A 23,408-nucleotide genomic window follows, 5' to 3' on the forward strand; every position below is an offset into this window, starting at 1 on the left:
TGCTAGGCCCCCAGGTGGGTTTCAAAAAGGAACGTTTGGAGGTTTTTCCCCCCGCAGAAATTCTGGTGACAGCTCCTACAACTTACCCTATTGGTAAGTTTAAAAAAAAATTTTAAAAATTAATTTTTTTTTTTTTTAAATGGACTCAAAACTAGTTTGAAAGGGAAGGAAGTGGTGGAGGGCAGGTGGACGGCTCACCAGGTTGGGGCACTTCCTTCGTCCCAGCCCCGTCCCGGAGTCGGTCCCTTCCGGTCTTCCGCTGGGAGCAGAGGACGGCTGGGGCCCCGGGTTCCGGGTTCAGGGTTCCGGGTTCCGGCTCCAGGGCCCTCTCACCCTCGTTAATTATTCAAGATGTAGGCGGACACTATGGGATGCACGCTCATTAATATTCATGAGGGGGCGGGGCCTCCCTCCCGCTGGGGCTCCTGGGAGGATTCTAAAGTATCCTCGAGGCCACCGGGGCTCCTGGGAGGCGGCAGCGCAGCGCGCCGGCCGGAAAGTCTTGAGATTTTTTTTCTTAAAAAACTCTAAGTTGAGGAGGGTGGGGCAAAACGACTAAATCCCATCCTCCTGAGATTCTTTAGGCGGAAAACTGTCAAAATCTGTGGTAAAAAGAGATTTGTTTGCCCCGTATTTTCTTGAGGTGGTTTTCCTCTTGGATGGAGCGAAGGGGGGAATGCACCCCGCGGGGTGTGAGGCGCAGACCGGCCGGCTCCCGGGGGCCTCAGGGGGACCCGCCGGAGGTGTTTGGGGCGAGTCCCCGGGGAGAGAGGGTGGGTCTCCCCGGAAGGTTTTCCGGGGTTCGAACGGAATGGACACCCCGGCGAATGGCTGAGGGCGACGTCCCCGGAAAGGAGGCCGGGCTCCTCCCAGAGGGCGCTCGCCGCTTCCACTCGCGGCGGAGCCGGCGGCGGGGCTACGGGGGCGGCCGGGCGGCTCCTCTTTGGGGCTGGGGCTCCCGGGCCCCAGAGGGGCGGCGGGAAACCAGCCATACTTGGGGAAGACACCTCGTCAATTTCTCCAGAAAAGCCTGAGAGGAAAATAAATTGTAAAAAAAAAAAAAAAAAAAAAAAAGAGGCTTTCGTTTTAAAAGCATCTGGGCGTCGTGCGTTGGCCCCGCGGGGACACAGGGGCTGTAGCACATAAATATGTCGTTGGTGCTCACACATCCCTGCGTCGCGGCCTCAGAAGCGCCACCCCAGGCCCTCGGACCGGTTCCTCAGGATTTATATGGATAATAAGGGTTCCTGCTTTAAAATGCCCACTGTGAGGGGGAAAACCCACCTCGGGGGTGAAATAAATGGATTCTCCCACTTGGTGCAATTTACATGCAGCCCTTAAATACAGTCCTTGTGGAAGTCCATGTATTGGCCTGGGGAGAAATGGCCATTTTAATTACAATTTTAAAAAGATTGCAAAAGAGTAATCCCCACCACACCACCACCCCCCCTTTTTTTTTTTGTCATAAAGAAATGTATATATGTGAGGTTCTGGAATGATATAAACCAAAACGTTTGTAAGCAAATCGAATCTTTCTGATTCTGTTTGTAAACGTCTCGGCGGTGCACACGCTCAGTGCACCGTCGCGGTGACTGTGCGTGGTGCTATCTGCGGGTTTCGGTGGCCATGGCCGCCCGGCCTGGCCTGGGGAGGGTCCCTGCTTTGCACGAAGCCCTGGGCTCCCCGGTCACGTGTTCAGATTTGTAACTGCTTTGAGGTTGATGTGTGTCACCTTCTAAGTGGAATAAGTAACAATGTGATTTCTGCGGTTTTCTGGCCAAAGGAGAAAAAGCATTTTGGCCGGGGATACTTGCAACGGGCGAAGCGCCTTGGCTGTTACCTTGGAAACAAGGGGCTTTAGCCTGGAGTTGTGGTTAAGCCTCTGTCTGTAAAAGACCATGTTTTTTTCTGAATGGGAGCCATCGTGACAGTCACTGTGTGTGATGAGTGGTTGTTGGTTTGTTTTCAGATATTATTGAGTATAAGTAGATATCAGCGATTTTAGGTCCCTCTAAGAAATGCTCATTTTGAAATCAGGTTGTGCAGGCCCTTCCTGAGGCTGATGGGTAACTGTAATTAACCAAAAGTGAAATTGAGGGGACATTGTTATTCATTTATTCATTTGTCTCATTAATTTTACAAGACTTTAATTTCACTGCTTGTGTATGTATTTACACAGCATGTCATTACTCATGGGAAGGCAACCTTCTGAGTCTCTTAGAGCTTGGTGAACTTTAAAAACTCTAAGCTTTTGTCTCTATTTTTTATCTCTCTGTTTTTATTCTTTCTAACAAAAGATGTCAGTACTCGTTTTTAAAGAAATAGAAAAACATTACTGCAAAAGTTTAAAGCTACATCAATATTTTGACTTTTTAATGTAAAGATTATAAAAGCAACATACTGACAGAAATTGAATGTGTTGAACTTGTTATATAGGTTCCTTTTGTGTTGAGTCTTTTTTAAAATTTTTGCGTATTAGCCTATATTTCATCCAAATATATTCTCATTTTCTACTAAGACTCATTATCTAGAATATTTTGCTAAGAGAGAGAGATTTAAAAATATTTCATATGCTGTAATGATTACTTGTGGGAACTCCATAAATTGGACACCATATTAAAAAGCTTTGTAGATATAGAGAGAGACCACTATTTCCCATCAAAATAGCAACCTCTTCATTAAAGAAAACAATAGCTCTTCATCACTATAATTTCTTCTTTGTCTCTTGTACTTTGTTTTTTCTAACCAGGATAAATTCACAAGATAAGAAAAGGATGGCTTCTAGAGTAAATAGCAGTTTCACTTTGATTCCCAACCAGAAATATAGACGCAGCAGTCGTCGATCCAGCCATGTTTCCAACACCCTGGACTCAGATCCTCAGCCCTTATCAGGACTTGGAAACTTTAAAGCCTTGCCATTGGAAATATTCCAAATAATCTTACGATATTTATCAGGTGAGGTTTGGGGACTATATTTTTATTTTTCCCAAGAACTAGTTTGTCATCTTTAGCCCTGCTGGAATTAACAGTATTCACATTAAGTTTATTTTCCAAAGTTTCATCATTGTTAGGTAAGAGATACAATGAGAAAGTGCAATACTCAAACTTTTCCTCTTTATGTTTACTATTATTTAATATTATTATTAATGAGCAAACTTATAAATTAGTATACTGTACTAACAGTAATGTTCCTGTATTTGAGGCATTCATATATATATATGTATATTTCTCCTTTGGTAGTGAAGGATATCAGCATGCTAAGCATGGTGTCCAAAACAGTCAGCCAGCACATTATTAATTATATCTCAACCTCATCAGGAAGCAAAAGACTTTTACTACAGGACTTTCATCACCTTGAGCTGCCTGGCAAGAGACAAGACTCTGCTCTGTTGGAACACTACAGATCTCTAGGTAATTGGTGTCATAAGAATTGTAACAAGTAAAGAACTATACTTAGTGGGATTTTATTATACATTTCTGTGAGGCTCCTGGCAAAGGGAATATTTCCTAATGGTGCCTGTTTCTATGATGCTTCTACTCCTCAATGTGGGGACTTTCCCTTACAGCAGTCCCGTACACTAACCTTTAAAGAGAAGAGAGTGCACTTCCATGTGAAGTGTCAGCCCTATGATTTCATATTTAAACCAGTGTCACCTCTGATTTTTTTTCCAGGTGGCTTACCGGTTTAGGAAATTGATGTATATTATATTTTATTTCCTGTGGATCTAATGAGTTTTATCTTTATACCTCTTTTCCCTTTCGACCATAATCTGGTCCTTAAAATAGAAATCTAAACACTTTATGGTGGAAGATCACTTATTCTTTTACTCTCTTATAGGAAACAATGGCTTTCTGTTTTTAAGCATTGTAGAGTTTACTAATACGTCATTATGTCATGATTAAATTAATATTACCAAAGGAAGTTTACATAATCTTTTTCTCCTTGATTTGTATTCATTTGTCTTTCACTCTATTTATTGATTTTATTTTTCCTAAGAGTGCTAAAATAAAATTCTATTTTTTACTTACTTAATGACAACAATTTAATTATGAAGTCACTTTATAATCAACCAAAGCATGGCAATAAAACCAAATATCAAAGTGATCTTAAGATTTAAATAAAGGTATACAGATGTGTTAATGAGTATTATGTTTTAGTAGCCCAAGGATGTCTAGCTTTAAGATAATAAAATAACACTATATAGATGTATAAATATATAAAACTGTATTTGGCAGGTATATTTAACAAGACTAAATGAAAAGTATAAGATTTTATTACAGTGTTATTGGCTTTGGTTTTTATGATTAGGCTTAGTAAAGTGTGTAACAATATGAAGTTACTTTTTGCTTCTTGTTATTGTAAATATCTTTTTTCAAGCATCATTAGTTGCCGAGAAAGTGGTACTTGGTTAGATGAGCTTATTCTTGGTTTTGATCTGAAAAAAACTTTTTCCCTGACCAAGGCTCAATTGCTTAAACAAACAAACAAACAAACAAACAAAGCATTAAGACAATTATATGGGTAAGTCAGTTAAAAATACAAATGTGTGTCCTAGCTGGTTTGTCGCAGTGGATAGAATGTCAGCCTGTGGACTGAAGGGTCCTGGGTTTGATTCCAGTCAAGCGCACATGTGTGGGTTGTGGGCTGGATCCCCAGTAGAGGACGTGCAAGAAGCAGCTGATTCAATGATTCTCTCTCATATTGATGTTTCTCTCTCTCTCTCTCTCTTTTCCTCCCCCCCCTTCTCCCTTTGTCTTTGAAATCAATAAAAATATATTTTTAAAAAAATACAAGTGTGGCCGAAACCGGTTTGGCTCAGTGGATAGAGCCTTGGCTTGCGGATTGAAAGGTCCCAGGTTCAATTCCGGTCAAGGGCATGTACCTTGGTTGCAGGTACATCCCCGGTGCGGGGTGTGCAGGAGGCAGCTGATCGATGTTTCTCTCTCATCGATGTTTCTAACTCTCTCTCCTTCTCCCTTTCTCTCTGTAAAAAAAAAAAATTTTTTTTAATACAAGTGTGTATTGATCTTAAGAGCTAAATTTTTAAAACAGTTTTAGTCATGCAATGATTGTAACCTTATATTTAATTTTGATGCAGATATCTGGCTTCTGACTAATTCTTTAGATAAATGTTTGATGTACTTGCCATTTTCTCATGTTACTATTTCTATCTGAACTGTTCTTATTTTCAGACTTTAATGTAACATTTTCAGAATCCTGCTCTTTGAATATTATAAATTTTAATTTGCTTCTTCATATAAAACAGAGCAGATGGCCAGTGGGGAAAGAACATTACATCTGATTATTTTAGTGGGAAGAAATTAAAGAAGTTGGTCTCCAAAGGATATAGCAGAGCACTTGTGTTTTGTGTGTGTGTGTGTGTGTTTTTAATGTCATCCTGTATTGGTTTATATGGTGAATTGCAACCCTTAAAAATAGCAGTTTTACATTAGAAAAGGCAACCAACATTAATTATAGCTTGCAATTCCCTAGCTATGATATACCATGGGACTGAATGCCAAAACATGAAAGGAAAAAAACTCAGCCTAAAAACCAAACACTGAAAATGTCTTTTTATGTACAAAAGTAGGGAGGGTTTATGTTTAAAACTCAATTCTGGTCATGTGTTATCCAAACATAGCAACTTCTAAAAATAAATTATATTCTCATATAGTCTACAGAATTACATAAAGTAGTAATTATATTATGTTAAAATACTAAGCAGAGAAAGTAAAAACTGAAGAGAGCCATGATATTCAGGCATATATTTTCCTTCCATATGTCTTATTTTTAATTTGAGGATATTTGCCCTCATAGGAATGTTAGCAATGCATTGCCATTTTAGGAAAACAGACCACTCAAAGTTCGAGGGAACGAACCATTCACTTCCTGTCACTGTAATGGAAGTTACAGAACAGACCTCTCTTGGAAATTGAAGAGCTTTTTTTTTTTTCATTTTTAAATATCTAAACACAAAATTCTATACATTCTTAACATGCAAACACCATAAAAGGGTATCTTTGAGGAAGAAATAGATATTTCATCCAAACTGGATATTTTTTGTGAGCAAAAAATGACTTCAACCCTCTGAAATTTTAAGGACTTATGACTTTAATTGTTTTTTCCAAAAAGAATACAAAATCTCTTTTCCCATTTTTCCATGTTTTACAATTCAAAACATTTTCCTTTGTGGACATGAGGTTGATTTCAAGAGATATTGGAATATGTTTTTTATGGAATTAAGACAATATAAAGTTTCCTAGTGTATTTTTTGTCTTGTATCTTTTAAAATCTAAATAATTTTAAACATTTCCATATCTGTCCTATAGTATCAATTTCATAATATTTTATAAGATTTCATGTTAGTGCCTCTTAGGTAGACATCAGAGTCACTTAGTATTCAACATATAAATGTTTTATCCCCTTCCTCCCAAGTTTCCTCTTTAAAAAAATCTATCAGCTCACAGTTCACTGGTATACATACTTAATTTTCAGGAAACATTATGCAGTGCTTTATAGATATATTTTAATTGATTGCACTTTATAGATTTTTTAAATTGTTGTCACTGTTTTTTCATGTGTTTGTTTTACTTTCTCAGGTTTACTATTTAAAAGATGTACATTGCTGCTACCCACAAAGGAGAGACTAAAATACATTCACAAGATACTCGCAGAAGTAAGATTATACTTCTGAATTAGTTCACAATCTTGATTTCAGTAAAGATATTTTATGTCTTATACTCATTTAAGTTCTATTCTTAATTAGTAAAACTTCATGAATTAGTACTAAAAAATTAATTGATAATCTAATACTTTACCAAGCACTCAAAGATAATAAAACACGAAAATGTAGTATAGTAATCTTTTACTTATAGTAAAATAATTTTTATATAACTTAATACATCACTTAAGGTTATTAGGTTTATCAGAATATAAAAGTATTTTTATCCCACATGGGAATCATGAGGCTATTTTAAACTGGTGATTTAGATATTTTATTAAGAAGAAGTAATTTCTGAATGTTAAAATATACAAAAACATAGGAAAGTATTCTAATATATAAAATAACCCTTTTATGATCATTTATGACTTGCAAATGTGTATCAATGTATTATAATCTCTTTAAGAAAATGAGTTTTACTATTCAAACCCAAACATACATACTAACACTGATGGCTCAGTTCTATACTCAGTAGTATGCAAACTATTTCTCATGCAGTAGCTTTTTTCATGTCCATATTTGCATTGAATTCAGATCTATATTATTATAGCAGCTTCCCAGATAACCTTTCTAGCATCCATTCTTTCAGTCCCCAAGACAGTGAAGCAAGGTTATTTTTCCTAAAGCATCACTTTCATCAAGTTAATTTTCTTGCTTAAAAATCTTTCAGTGGCTACTCAATTTCAGCAAGATAAGGTCCAAAGTCCATAGTTGGTATTTAAGGTTCTCCCTGACATGCAACTGTACTTCCTATTACGTTGAGTCTAGTTAAGTTGATCATATTTTTATTCCCAAATAAACTTTTTTTATTCCTACCTCTACACAATTTTTCCCTTATTGTTTCTCTCATCAATTTTTTCCATTTGTTATGTCTGAATCCTACTTTAAGACATTGCTTGTTTCATATCCTTCATAAGCTTTTCTGATCATTCCCAAAATTTTCATTTCTTTGCTTTCATAATAACCGACATAGTACTTTTTTGGTCATTTTGCCATTTATACATATTCTAACCTTAAATTATTAAAGTAACTTCACATGTGTATATCTTATCTCCTAAACAAATTGTGAGCTCCTTGAAGGCAGCCTTTGTTTTATATTTCCTTCATAATCCCCACCTATATAATAATGCTAATCAATGTTAATGTTTTAGTTATTTTCAGTTAATACTGAAAAAATGTTTACATTTCCATTAAATTTGACTGTCAAATCATTGTACAGTTCCACTGAAAAGGAGGAATGAATACTTGTTCTCTTTACAGGTTCCCTGTTTTAAATTCAGTGGCTGTGTAGCTCCTATGCAGTGTTCAGGATTATCATGTTATGGCAGGCTTTTACAGGTACTTTTTTTTTTTAATGAAATGAGAAAATGAATGTTTTGAACTATCGACAAGTAGAGCATGTAATCCATTGTTCCATGGGAAAATAAAGGTGATAATAATAATTTTTTAAAAAGAATAAAATAGCCCTAGCTGGTTTGACTCAATGGATAGAGCATCGGCCTATGGACTGAAGGGTCCCAGGTTTGATTCCAGTCAAGGGATCCCCAATGGGGGAGTGCAGGAGGCAGCCGACCAATGATTCTCTCTCATCCTTGAAGTTTCTCTCTCCTCTCTCTCTTCTCTGAAATCAATAAAAGTATATTAAAATAAAATAAAAAACTAAATAAAATTGTAAAAATTTGACCTATTAGTCTAATAATGTTTGCCACCTCAAATTTTCTTCTTGGGTTTCTCACTGGTAAGAAATGTTTAATATTTACTTGCTCTATACCAATGTTCTCAATGTTTTAGCCATCGTTGTAAAGATTAGAAATAGCCGAAATCGGTTTGGCTCAGTGGATAGAGCGTCGGCCTGTGGACCAAAAGGTCCCGGGTTCGATTCTGGTCAAGGGCATGTACCTTGGTTGCGGGCACATCCCTGGTGGGGGGTGTGCAAGAGGCAGCTGATCGATGATGATTCTCTCTCATCGATGTTTCTAACTCTCTATTCCTCTCTCTTCCTCTCTGTAAAAAAACAATAAAATATATATTATAAAAAAAAAAAAGACTAGAAATAGTGTGAGGTGTGTATGTATGTGTGTGTAATGAGTTTTAAGTCTTGAGTTAGTTATTTAAGATATGATTTTAGAAATAAAATGTATGAAAAAATTGTAACTAAGGAGGTGATAGATGTAACTAACTTCCTTGTAACCATTTTGCAATACGTACATATATAAAATTACTACAGTGTATGCCTTTAATTTACATGTTAGTAATATCTCAGTAAAGCTAGAGAGAAAAAATCAGTGGTATGATTTTAAGAATATTTTGTTGAAACTCAACTGCTGAGCCACACTTCCTGGGCTTGATTAAACTTTTATTGTAAACAAAGAAGATAATAACATAATGTAATGTTATTTGATATTAATAATATATTATAAATAATATATTAATATATTATATGATTCTAAGCAATTTACATGTGCTAACTTTTAAAATTTACAATAACCTTACGAGGTTTACTACAGTCTTACAACAATCTTGCTAATGTCCCAGCCTGACAGCCACCTTCTGATCCCTGGGTAGGCCCTTCTACTAGCCTTCTTTCAAGATAGATATTTTTCCCTTTCTTTCTTCTTTTAGAGAGCAGGTAATGTGAGCACATGTATTTATCCTATATAATAAAAGGCTAATATGCAAATCGACTGAACGGCAGAACAACCGGTTGCTATAATGCGCACTGACCACCAGGGGACAGACACTTGACCCAGGAGCTGCCCCCTGGTAGTCGTAAGCTCTCACGGGGAGTACTGCTCAGCCAGAAGCCAGACTTATGGCTGGCAAATGCAGCAGTGGTGACAGGAGCCTCTCCTGCCTCCGCAGCAGTTGAACATCCCCTGAGGACTCCTGAACTGTGAGAGGGAGCAGGCCAGGCTGAGGAACCCCCACTCCGAGTGCATGAATTTTGTGCATCAGGCCTCTAATATAAAATAAAAAGGTATAAAGTGAAAAGTAACTCTCCCTCCAAGACCTGTCCCTTGTCCACTGAGTGCCCTTCAAGAGAATTAACCAATGTTAGCAGTTTTTTATATGTCCTTCCAGAGATAATAGATTAATTTATATACTACTGAAATCCAGGTCAACTTTTTTTTTTTTTTTAATATATTTTATTGATTTTTTACAGAGAGGAAGGGAGAGGGTTAGAAAGCTAGAAACATCGATGAGAGAGAAAAATTGATTAGCTGCCTCCTGCACATCCCCCACCAGGGATGTGCCTGCAACCAATGTACATCCCCTTGACCTGAATTGAACCTGGGACCCTTTAGTCCACAGACTGACACTCTATCCACTGAGCCAAACCGATTTCGGCTAGGTCAACTATTTTAAGAAATCTTCAAAATCTAATTACCGTTTACCCTTGAACAATACAGGCATTAGGGGCACCAACCTACACACAGTTGAAAATCTATGTATAACTTTAACTCCCCCAAAATTTAAGTTGTCTCTTGGTATTCTAGGGGGATTGGTTCCAGGACTCTACACAGATACCAAAGCCATGGCTGTTCAAGTCCCCTATATATAATGACATAGATCAATGCATTCAGTCAGCTTTCCATATCTATGTACTCCCAACCTCATATTGAAAACACTACGATATTTACTGGGGGGGGGGGGGGGAATGCATAAGGTGGACCTGCGCATTATAAGTCTGTGTGTGTTGTTCAAGGGTCAACTGTATAATGATATACCATTTGAATTTCCTTTCCATAGATATTTAACTATACATTTGGATTTGCTAAAAAATAATTATTAAATTTTGCTCTAATAAATTTTTTTTTACTTGTTCACATCCAAATGTCATAAATGTTCGTAATTGTCACATTAAAATGAAATCATTATCCTTTGTAAGCAATTTCATAAATGATAGCTAGAGGGGGTTAAAGGGGTTCTACTGTAGTCTAAAACTAAGCCACAGTTTTAGACTGTTTATAGTCAGACGTCTAAAGCTGCGTTCGAGGGTTTGGGCCTTTGCTATTGGGTCGGCAGCTAAGTAATTGCGGATTTTTAAAAGAAAATCAAAGACAATTTTTTCATGGAACTAAATAACTTTATTCTTTAATGTATTGCCCATTTTGATCAATGACCTTTTGCCATCTTTCAGGCAGCATCATAATCCCACGTTCAAAAAACTTCTGTTTTTTATTAGCAAAAAACTGAATCAGGTACGATTTGACATCATCATCATTATTGAAATTTTTACCATTCAAGGAGTTTTGTAAAGATCGAAACAAAAAGTAATCAGATGGTGCAAGGTCAGGACTATATGGTGGATTTGGCAAAACATCCCAACCAAGCTCCATTAATTTTTGCCGAGTGACCAAAGATGTGTGTGGCCTTGCATTGTCATGATGGAATACAACACCTTTTCGATTTGTCAATTCGGGCCACTTTTCTTCAACTGCATTGTTTAATTTCGTTAGTTGTTCAATGTAGACATCAGAATTGATCGTTCGGTTGGGTGGTAAGAGTTCAAAGTAGACAATTCCTTTGTAATCCCACCAAACTGATAACAAAACCTTCTTTTGATGAATATCAGCTTTTGATGTTGTTTGAGTTGGTTCACCTGGCCTGCTCCACGATCTTTTCCGCTTGATATTGTTGTAAACAACCCATTTTTCATCGCCAGTTATCAGTCGTTTTAAAAATGGATCATTTTCATTACGTTTCTTTAGCAAATCGCAGCTGCTAATGCGTTGCGTTAACTGTGATTCTTTCAGTTGGTGAGGAACCCATGTATCGAGTTTTTGAACATAGCCAAGTTGTTTTAAGTGATTTTCAATGCATGTATGTGATACATGAAGCTTCTCTGCAATCTCACGTGTTGTACTGTGACAGTCCGAATTGATTATTGCTTTGATTAGGGCGTCATCAACTTCAACTGGACGACCAGAGCGTCTTTCATCTTTGAGTGAAAAATTACCAGAACGAAATTTGGCAAACCAATTTTGACACTGCCGTTCTTTTAAGGCTTCGTCACCATAAACAGCACATAACTTTTTATGAGCTTGTGATGCGTTTTTCCCTTGCGGAAATAAAAAAGCAAAATATGACGAAAATGTTCCTTTTGATTTTCCATTTTTCAACGAACGCCAAACAAAAACTACAAAACAGATCAAAAAACTTTTTTTACTGATTAACAGCTGAATAGTCAACTATCAAATACAAAATGTGTTTTACATTTGTACTACGTCTGCAAACCTAAAAATTCAACTGAAGCCATATATGTGTGAAACCCGCAATTACTTAGTTGCCGACCCAATATTTTCCTCATACTTATTCAACTGTCAGAGTTCAAGATTCAGTATCATTTAGAAGTTCTCTGAAAACATACACCCTTTACAATGAAAAAGAAACTGGTTTGGGAGTATTCCTATATTTTATGTAAAATGTCTTATAGTTCCATAGTGGATAAAAATTACACTTCACCTGGATCATATGTTATGACAGTTATATGCTCATTAGGCAATAGTGACTTATGTTTTGATTTGTGTTCTAAACATCTGCAATGTTTCATTTATTTTATTATCCTCAGACCTTAACACTAGGTTGGGATGAACTCGAATGCCATCGTGTTTTTAACTTTTTATGTGAGCTGACTGATCTCTCCCGCAAAATGCAGACCATTGTCTTCAGCAAACCAGGTAAAGAATCAAAATTCAGAAATAACATTCAGAAGTTAAAATAGAAAAAAAAGGGGGGGAAAAAGCAAAAAGAAAAAAAGAAAAAGAAAAAAAGCACAGTTCAAAAGGATATTTAAAAATAAATTGTGGCTGAAACCGGTTTGGCTCAATGGATAGAGCATTGGCTTGGGGACGGAAAGGTCCCGGGTTCGATTCCGGTCAAGGGCATGTACCTTGGTTGGGGGCATATCCCCAGTAGGGGGTGTGCAAGAGACAGCTGATCGAAGACTCTCTCTCATCAATGTTTCTAACTCTCTATCTCTCTCCCTTCCTCTCTGTACAAAATCAATAAAATATGGTTTTTAATAAATAAATAAATAATATATTGTGGCTGAAACCGGTTTGGCTCGGTGGATAGAGTGTCAGCCTGCAGACTGAAGGGTCCCAGGTTCGATTCCTATCAAGGGCATGTACAGTGGTTGCAGGCACATCCTTGGTGGGGGATGTGCAGGAGGCAGCTAGTCGATGTATCTCTCTCATCCATGTTTCTAGCTCGTTATCCCTCTCCCTTCCTCTCTGTAAAAAATTAATAAAATATAAAAAATAAATAAATTGTGATACCTGTTTATAGTTAAACAACAAAGAAATATAAGAGAATGATAAACACTGAATTGGATAGTGAGGCTCACGTGGCATGTGATTAGGGAAAGAGAAGTACTCAGATGGCTTCAACTGTATTAATATTTTATTACTTAAGCTAGATACATGCCATAACATGAATGAACCTTCAAGCCATTATGCTAAGTGAAAGGATCTAGTCACAAAAGACCACATACCATATGACTTCATTCATATGAAGTCCCAGAATAGGAAAATTTATAGAAACAAGTAATAAATTATTGGTTGCTTGGGGCTGGGAGTGATAACTAAAAGAGCAGAATTTCTTTTTTGAGATGCTCAAATATTCTAAAATTCACTTGGTGATAGCTTCACATATCTGCGAATATATTAAAAACCATTGAATTGTGCCGAGACCGGTTTGGCTCAATGGATAGAGCATCGGCTTGGGGACTAAAGGGTCCCGGGTTCGATTCCGGTCAAGGGCATGTACCTTGGTTGTGGGCACATCCCCAGTAGGGGGTGTGCAAGAGGCAGCTGATCGATGACTCTCTCTCATCGATGTTTCTAACTCTCTATCTCTCTCCCTTCCTCTCTGGAAAAAATCAATAAAATATATATATTTTTTTAAATTTTTTTAAAAAATTTTAAAAAACAAAAAAAACAAAAAACAAAAACCATTGAATTGTACACTTTAAATGGGTGAATTGTATGCAATGTAAATCATATCTCAATAAAGCTTTTTAAAAACAATCCCTTAATAATCTAAAAATTTTACAGAGGAAAGTGAATTAATGCTTTTTGTATATTAACAATTGTATAATAATAAATTTGACTTATTTATTATGCACATCAACCTTTCTAGGAAGAATGACTTACAAGCCTTTTGTGTTCATAGGAAATTCCCGAAAACTGGAGTTAAGGATCAGACTGTTCTGTAGGAATGTCCTGTTTGATCACTGGACACATAGAAGTGATTCTGCTTTTTGGTTGACACGTATATTAAAACCATGGCCAATGGTGAATCAGGCAAGACTACTATATATCATCTTTGGACCAATATCTCCTCAAGATGGTGAGCATTTATTTTTTAGCAATATATGTTATAAAACTGGTTAATTACTTTTACTTTAGGAAGCATATCTTTTTGTACTTGTTCAGTTTCATCATTCCTAAAATATTTCATGATTTCATGGATTTATACATTAACTTGTGCATAACTTAAGCTTCAAGACAGAAATTATCTGTGAGTGCCTTGGGTGGGGCCTGGATGAGGCTGGTTGACCTATTTGGAAATGTCTTTTGTGTGAAGTGTATCATTGGGCATGTGGAGGTATTATTGATATGAGAAAATGCTAAGTAATTGATTTACTATCTGAAAAGGGATTTACTATCAGGGAAAGGGAGGGAGGAAGAGACTGAACATAAACTGTGCACCTATGGATGAGGACAATGGGGGATGGGGAGGAGGCAGAGGGTGGGGTGGGAACCTGGTGGAGGGGGGAAGAAATGAGGAACCTTTGTAATAATATGAACAATAAAGATTGATTTAAAAAAATAAAAAATAAAAAAATAAAAAATAAAATAAAAAAGACAGAAATTGTTCCCTGCAGGCCATTACCAAATATAATCCTATCATCTCTGGTTTACCTAAAATAGCTGCTTTTCATTTTTAAACATTATCTTAATTCAAGACTATGTTTGTTGCCCTAACTGGTTTGGCTCAGTGGACAGAGTGTCGGCCTGCGGATTGAAAGTTCTCAGGTTCGATTCCGGTCAAGGGCATGTACCTTGGTTGTGGGCACATCCCCAGTAGGAGGTGTGCAAGAGGCAGCTGACTGATGTTTCTCTCCCATCAATGTTTCTAACTCTCTATCCTTCTCCCTTCCTCTCTGTAAAAAATCAATAAAAAATATATATTATGTTTGTTGCTAAATAAAAAATCAACTGGACAACTCTGTTTTGATATAAATGTTTGGGAGATACTCAAATAAGCATGTTCTCTTTATTTCAGTAAAATTACATTAATTGTCTGTTCCAATTTTTGTTACCAGAATAGCATTATCTTTTAACTAAAGGCACTATTCTGCTTGGTGAAACTACCTTTTTTTTTTTTTTTTTTTTAACTTCATTTAGCTATTATGGCTATGCTTCATCACATCAGTCAGAGACATTCAAATTTATACTGTTATCAGAATTGACTTTCATTATGAAAATAGCACATATAAGTAATGAATTCCATTATGCAATCCAATTTCCTTTTTAAATAATCCATGAAGTCTTTATCACTAAGTCAACTATTCTGTCATAACCTAATTTTTGTTTCAATTATCATTCAGGACAAGTGGTTTGGCAGAAAATGATAGAAGAACCTACAGATGAATCTAGTCTGAAAGGCCTGGCTGATGCCATTAAATTACTATATGACACAGGCATCAAAGAGTGGACAGCAGATGATGTTATCAGTCTTATAGATGAACTATCAGGTAAAATAACATATTTATCACACAGAGTAACAGAAATTTGTTGTTAGAATACAGTTATAAAATTATAATGGTAATTCTACAGGTAACAGGTGACTTGTCTGTCTATCATTAAATGCTTTAAAATATTTAAAGAATTAGGCATTGTTTGAAGAGACTGGATATAATCAACTTACTTTTCTTCAATTGTGAATGTAATAGGTATATTTTTGTTATCAGTATTATTTGAAAGCTTCATAATTTAATTATTCCCATTTTGCAAGTTCTCAAAAACACCTTCCTTGGCTGCGTAAATATATTTTTTTAAATATATTTTTTATTGATTTTTTTCCAGAGAAGAAGAGAGAGGGATAGAGAGCCAGAAACATCAATGAGAGAGAAACATTGATCAGCTGCCTCCTGCACACCCCTACTGGGGATGTGCCTGCAACCAAGGTACGTGCCCCTGACCAGAATCGAACCTGGGACCCCTGAGTCTGCAGGCCGACGCTCCATCCACTGAGCCAAACCGGTTTTGGCAGAAGAATCCCTCTCTTGGTATGGCAGAAGTGAAACAATTTTTCCCATTTATGCATAATTCTTTAGATTCTGAAGTTTTCAAGAGTTCTTTCCTTTCACGTGATTAAGCCACCTTGTTTATTGATCTATCTGTAGGAAAAATGCTTTGACTATATTACTAGTACATGTGTAAGAGCTGCCATAACATAGCAGTAATCTCTGTCTCCAGTTAAATGCTGGAATTAAAAAACTAAAGCATTTTTTCTGAGCTTTTCCCTTGACAATAATTATATTTCCAATGAAGTGATATAATAGTGCATGTAATTAATGATGTTTACTATAGCTATTGTGCAATTTCTCATAGTAACTGTTCTTTCTCTAATAAAAGTGGTTCCTCGTGAGTGGCTTCTAGAAAATAATGCACGCCTCCTAATCCTAAGTGGGAATGACATCTGTTTCACTTTCATGGCTAGTAAAGCTGTGAATGGACGGACCGCTGAACTGGCAAGACTGATAGTCTTTTTGGCTTTGGTAAGTAAAAAATAAGTTTTCTCTAACAAGTTGTTTAACATTATAGTTGACCTGCCAAGAAGTTGCCCTGAAGGAACTGAAATATGTACAAAACATTTTGAAAGAATAAGTATATAGGTATATATCTTATAATATATACTTAAAAAAATTTAAAATATATGTAATAGCCCTGGCCAGTGTGGCTCAGTGATAGAGCATCGTCCCGAGTACCAAAGGGTCTCAGGTTCCATTTCCCCCGTCAAGGGCAAGTACCTGGATTGTAGGTTAATTCCAGGCCCCAGCTGGAGCAAGGGCTAGAGTCAACTGATCAGATCGATGTATCTCTCGCATATATCTCATATTCTCTCTCTCTCTCTCTCTCTCTCTCTCTCTCATATGTCCTTCTCTCTCCCTCCATCTCCTCCCTTCCTCCTTTCCACTCTCTAAAAAATCAATGGAAAAATATCCTTGGGTGAGGATTAACAAAAAATAAATAGTAATAGTAATAAACTATCATACTTGGAGTTATTCTCTGTATTAACCTCTCCCTAATTCATGTCTAGATTGTTATCATACAGCTCTGCCAAGTTATATTCTTTTTTCAAAAATTCTATTAAAAAATAAAGTACTTGCCCTGTCCGGTGTGGCTCAGTGGATAGAGCATCAGCTTGCGGACTGAGGGCTCCCGAGTTCGATTCCTGGTCAGGGCACATGCCTGGGCTGTGGCTTCATCCCTGGTGGGTGGTGTGCAGGAGGCAGCCGATCCATGATTCCCTCTCATCATTGATGTTCCTCTCTCTCCCTCTCCCTTCCTTTCTGAAATCAATTAAATTAAATTAAAAAATAAAAAATATAATAGTACTCTATTTGATTTGCTTCAGAATAACCAATGGGCAGCAGGGAGAGGATATGGTAGGGAATGGAGGTAAAGGTGAAACAAGATTGGTAAGCTGGAAAGTGGATACACGAGATTCATTATACTATTCTCTCTACTTTCTATAGTTAAAATGTTTTTCAAAACAAAACATTTAAAATATATTTAATATTCATTTAATAAAAATTGAGATTTTACTACAGGCCACACTAGGTGAGATTCTAGGTCTATGGAAATTCATAAAACAGTTCTCTGACAGAAAGCTGTTTATAGTGTTTTAAGTGATATTAAGGTATATATAAATAAATTTAGTGAGGTAAGTGCAAAACTATATGTGCAGAAAGATACAATCAGAGGTAGCAAAGAGGAGCCAATATGGGTGAGAGTAGAGCATAGTGAGGGCTTTCTCAAACCAAATTTATTTTAAAAAATGAATAGAAGTTCACAAGGCAGATAGGGCAAATCACTTATTTGGCTACCATCGCGGATGCCAGCTCAACCAATGCTTCACAAGCAATGGAGTAATCCTCAAGTTGGCTGTTGTGAGGAATAATTGAAGTAATTCATTTCCTATGAAGTGGAGACAGGGTTATTACCAACTCATCTGCTTAAAACATGAATGAAACCTCTGTGGCTCTTTTTAAAATGTGAATAAAGCTACTAAATTAACTGTAATTTCTATATAAATATTTATTTTAATAATTAAACACACTTTCTCCAACAGAGAGGGGAAGAGAATTGCATGGCTATAGTCACAGGGCTGTAAGTAGCTCAGTATTATTTCTGAAGGGTAAAGTGTAAGGAAGAGGAAGAGGAGGAAGCGTGATCAGACAGAAAGGGAGAGGCGAGGTAGTGAAGGGCTGGTAGACTTCTGTGGAGCTTGCACACATCCTCTAACGGGGAGCTGCTGAAAAGGTTTGGAAGGGGAGTGATGTGATCAGCTTCAAGTTTTAAAAGGTCACTCTGACAGCACCAGAGCAAACAGAGTGGAGAGGAAGTCTGGGGGGAAGAAGCCTTCCAGAAAGCCTTCCCTGATTAGCATCTCACTCTGACCATTAATTTTCCCTAAATTGCCTCAGATTTGTCTTCTCTTTATCTTCATTTACTTATAGTGGTAAGTTATCTCCCAAAACAGATTGCAAATTCTTTGATATCCAGGACTATGTCACATGCTTTTCATAGTGCCTTGTACCATTCCTTACACATAAGTAGGCAATACATCTTTCCTATCAGATTAATATTGTTTAGTGATACTACTATAAAGTTTATTTTCATGCTGTATATTATTTAGCTATATGTTAAAATGGCCATTTAGAATGTTAGTAAATAAACCTTTTTCTTTCAGTTTTAACTATTAACATGTAGTCTTTCCTTTAAATATTTATCTTTTAAACAATAGATAAATATTTCCTACAACTTCCAAGATGAAAAGTTGATAATACTATAGAGTTCTCTTGCCTATTGAAATTTCTTGTTTGTCTGTCACCCTGATTAGACTCCTTCAAAATAGAAGCCCTGTCTTTATGGCTTATCATATTTCCACCTCTTAGCATGTGCTCCATCAATATCTATTGCATGAGTGAAAGGGCAGAAGTCTGTTGTCCATAAAAATAACAATTGTTTTCAATATTAATTCTTACATTAATATTCTGTAATAAGATACAGAGATCAGACTGACAGTTGGTTTGGGTAAAAAAGATTAAAGAGATTAAAAAGTACAAATTGGTAGTTACAGAACAGTAACAGGTAGACTATAACATAGGGAATACAGTCAATAATATCATGATAGCCGAAACCGGTTTGGCTCAGTGGATAGAGCGTTGGCCTGCGGATTGAGGGGTCCAGGGTTCGATTCCGGTCAAGGGCATGTACCTTGGTTGCGGGCACGTCCCCCGTAGGGGGTGTGCAAGAGGCAGCTGATCGATGACTCTCTCTCATAGATGTTTCTAACTCCCTTCCTCTCTGTAAAAAAATCAATAAAAATATATATTTTTAAATAATATCATGATAACTATGTATGGAATCAGTGAGTACATGATTTTCTAACCACTATGCTGTACATCTGAAACTAATACAGAAAAATATTAAATGTAAACTAAATTGAAAAATAAATTGCCCTAGCCAGTTTGGCTCAGTGGATAGAGAATCGGCTTGTGGACCAAAGGGTCCTGGGTTTGATTCTGATCAAGACCACATACCTTGGTTGCAGGCTCCTCCCTGGCCTGGGTGTTCCTCTCACATCGATGTTTCTCTGTCTTTCTCTCTCTCTTCCAGTCTCCCTAAAAATCAGTGGAAAAATATCCTCATGTGAGGACTAATAAAATATATAAATTTTTAAATATAATATTCTATGATAATCTTGAACCAGAGTTTTTTTTGTCATATTTTTCCACTAAAATTATACCATTTGAAAGCAATGTTAGGTATAAAAACATTTCTCATTTATAGACTCAATATAATGCCATGTGTAATAAATAAATTATATAAAATCATAAACCATCATAGTTAATACAATTTTCAAATTTTATAGCTTTCTTTAAATGAAGATATTCCATAATGCTTTGTATGTCTAAATCAGGTGTGCGAGAAAGAACTATACTGCATGGACTGGGCAGTTAAAATGATGCAAAAAGTCTGTAAAGTCTTTAGTACCTCAGTTGAGAAAACCAGCTTCCTGCAGAATGTGGCAAACGCATTTGCATGTATTATAATGGAAATGCTGCAGTCAATTATGTCTGGTGAGTATGCATGTCGATGGTGCGCAGGAGTGAATAAAACGCATTCTAGTCTCCACTTGAGACAGGAATAATTCTGTGTAGACTTTTATTTCTAAACCAACAATAGAAGGAGTAGACATTTTTTGTTTGCTTTTCCATGGGATATATTTAGTTTCTGGTCTTGTCACTTTTTAAATCTGATATTAGTTTTAATGGAAAACAAAGTCAAAGAGTCTGCTCTGATAAGATCCGATTTCTATTCTGCACAACAAACAATTTTAACTTGTTCACTAATCAACTCTCATACTCATCACAATAATATTCTGTATTTGTATAGTTTTAATGTACATTTTTTACAGTTTTATTAGGTAGCCAACATGATAATTAACCCTATTTTACAGATGAGAAAACTAAAGCTTACCGGTAGATAGTTATCTGACTTACCCTCAGTCATAAAGTTGAAAGTAACATGGACCAGCATCCTTTTCTCTGACTTCTAAGTTAGTGCTGTTATAGAATTCCGTGATCTCAATGGTTAACATCTGATTAAGATCAATAACTAGTCTTCTGCTACGTATATTAGAAAAAATTGGGACATCTTATGTTTTAAATAGATCATATATTTAAAACTTTACTGTCATTTTCCCCCAACTGTCCATTCTTGTGTATGGCATATAGGAGATCGAGATGAAGAGGACAGAATCTTTTTGAATTTGTTCCATCTTGTGCATGCTCAAGCTAATTTCCATAAGGAGGTCCTGTATTTGACCATCAATTCTATCGCTACCTAAATACTCAGAAAGCCGTGCATTAGAGACTACCTCACTGAACTAACGATGAGAAGAATGCTCCTTTCCACAATCAAAAAAGAGCACCCAGGGAACTTTTTATTACCCACGTAATTCTAAAGTTGCACAGCATTTTAGTGGCAACTGCTTATATTATTAATATAAAAATTATAGGCAAACCCAAGAATATATTGAGATTATTCTAGAAAACAAGCTGTTTCTCTCCAGATTTTATAAACCTAACACCAAAATTCAGTGTCCAAGAGTCTGGGGCCAGCCAGACTGTATGTAATGGGACTTTGAAGCAAGAGAAAATTTTGTTTTGTAGTTGAGCAGACCCAAATTTAGTATGTATCTGTTCACTATGCTTAGATTGTGTAGATATAGCCTAGAATGTTTTATGAAGGTTTTGATGTTTTGGAATGTGCAGATATAAATCACATTTTAAACCACCTTGTTGGCATATAGTTATAAAGACCATTATATTTTGTTCATTTTTTGTATAAACTAACAGATCAAAAACCAAAGAAAGTATGTGTGTATATGTATATACATATCCATAAATATTTATATATGTACATATAAATATATATATATATTATAAATCATATAAAAAGTCTATAAAGAGAGGGATATATAGTGTTTTAATACAAATCATATTTTATTTTCTGGGGATTAGAATAAAATGTTGCAAATAAGGGAAAATATAAAATGAAAGAAAATATTCTGATGCCAGCACAATATGCACAAATAATTTGCACTTCTTCCTAAAGCTTTTCTCCCTATCTTAAAGTGTAGAACTTGAAGAAACTGGAAGCATGGATGTAAAAGCAACCCAGGAGTGGGATTTTTCTTCACTCAAATAAATGAATTCTAAGAAGCTCCAGGGCTATTTCAGTCTGACTAGCATCACATTTACTATAAAGTAGAAAATAATAGCGCCTAATGAGGCTGAAATAACGCTGGAGCCCTCCTGGATTTTCCAATTCTTCTCCTCGGGTGAACACACAACTTCTCCCACTCAACTTTTCAGACACCGGCTCTCTTTTTCCAAGCCCTTAATTTAAATCACCTCTTGACCTGATAAAGGGAAGAAACAACTAGACAATATAGAAATTATCTGCAGAAGTAGGATAGAAATAGTGGAAAATTTTCAAGTATTTGGCAAGTGGGGCTCAGTAAGAGATTTAATAAGATTGAAGAAGAGTGAAATTTATGGAGAAAATGTAAATTTTTATAACAAGATTTTACTATATTTCAGTAGCATAAGCACTTAACCTTGGATGGTCAGAAACTAACTGCCTTTCTTTGATGGATTGTCCAACTGTAATTCCATCGGTTGCAGGAATTATTTCTCCAGAGGTAGCATTTGCATATTTATGGAAAAAAACAAGTCCTTGCTTTTATCCTAGTTTCATTTTCTTCCTCTCAATTTCATTTTCTTCCTTCCAGTTCACCACTAAATTATGAAGATTAAAAGTTGGCAGATACCAGAGTACAAAACATTTTAATTAGCTTTTTGTTTTCTCTCTCACTCTTTTTCTCTTACATGCTTTGGAAAACCTAACCCATTTACTTATCAAAATATTAGTAATTCCAAGTTGAGAATATACTCCATTAGATTATTGGGGGAGGGAGGGAATGAAGGAAAGAAAGTAAAAAATTAAACATAAATAGTGAATATTTTAAAGTTTATTACATAGATGTTAAGTTTCATTCTCTTAGAGAAGCAATTTGGCATTGTGAAGTTTCCTTGTGTTCCTTGAATTACCTAAGTCTCTACAGCAGTTATTTTCAGAAATTTACAAAAGAAGAATGGCTTAATTTAAAAGTTTTTTACCTGGATTTTGAATCTCATCATATACTTGACATGACTGCTGCTGTAAAATTTGAAAAACACATTCTTGCATTATTCTCGATACTTGTGAGATCATTATCTCACCATCCCGAGAAATTTGGGACGTAAAAAATCTGATTCATTCTTTGGGTATAATAGGTAAATGATATCATCTTGCTACCAATAAAAAGTAAATTGAAAAATTCTTCATTCAATTATTAATAAATAAAAATAACTTTTGAGACAAAATTTGCAGTTTCCTCAATTCAGCAATCCAGTGTTTTTATTATTATTATTATTATTATTATTATTATTGTGTGTTTTTTTTACTTTTTGGGTCGACAGTAATTTTATTGTAACAGAGAAACCAGGCTGCAGTACGTCTATACGATTAGAGTTGATGGTGGTTATCTTTCCAAAGGGTGAATGAAGCCCGAACCCAGCTGGACAGCAGTCCAGTTTTTTTGCTGAATATATTCGTCATTAGGAATAAAGTGTGATATCAAATTTTGAAGTGGGAGCCTAAATTGTGAAAGCATATTATCATTAATATTGATGTTTAAGTGATGGTATATGCAATCATATTGCCACAAAAACCAAGCGTGTGCAAAATGAATAGCCTAAGAATGTTAGATTGTTCACTCCTAGCTGACTCTAGAATAGTCATAATAACATAACAATACTAACAATTCAAATCATTC

General features: G+C 36.0%; 1 protein-coding gene across 2 annotated transcripts; it reads left to right on the forward strand.

Annotated features, from left to right (window-relative positions):
- The first annotated feature begins 461 nt into the window (after nt 1–461).
- On the forward strand, nt 462–21,488 carry FBXO47 (F-box protein 47). Of its 2 annotated transcripts, XM_084863755.1 has the most exons (11): nt 462–607; nt 2,750–2,955; nt 3,319–3,411; nt 6,601–6,677; nt 7,983–8,060; nt 12,295–12,403; nt 13,899–14,075; nt 15,340–15,486; nt 16,370–16,512; nt 19,944–20,103; nt 20,761–21,488. In XM_084863755.1, exons 2-11 carry the CDS (start codon nt 2,775–2,777, stop codon nt 20,871–20,873), a joined length of 1,278 nt encoding a protein of 425 aa, XP_084719881.1. In that variant the 5' UTR covers nt 462–607; nt 2,750–2,774; the 3' UTR covers nt 20,874–21,488. The 2 variants fall into 2 exon arrangements, with proteins under 2 accessions (XP_084719881.1, XP_084719882.1); XM_084863756.1 differs by lacking the exons at nt 462–607; nt 2,750–2,955; nt 6,601–6,677 and having other exon boundaries at nt 3,334–3,411; nt 20,761–21,476.
- The last annotated feature ends 1,920 nt before the right edge of the window (nt 21,489–23,408 follow it).

The sequence above is a fragment of the Pipistrellus hanaki genome (assembly GCF_964339955.1).
Source record: "Pipistrellus hanaki genome assembly, chromosome: 16".
Classification (NCBI taxonomy): domain Eukaryota; kingdom Metazoa; phylum Chordata; class Mammalia; order Chiroptera; family Vespertilionidae; genus Pipistrellus; species Pipistrellus hanaki.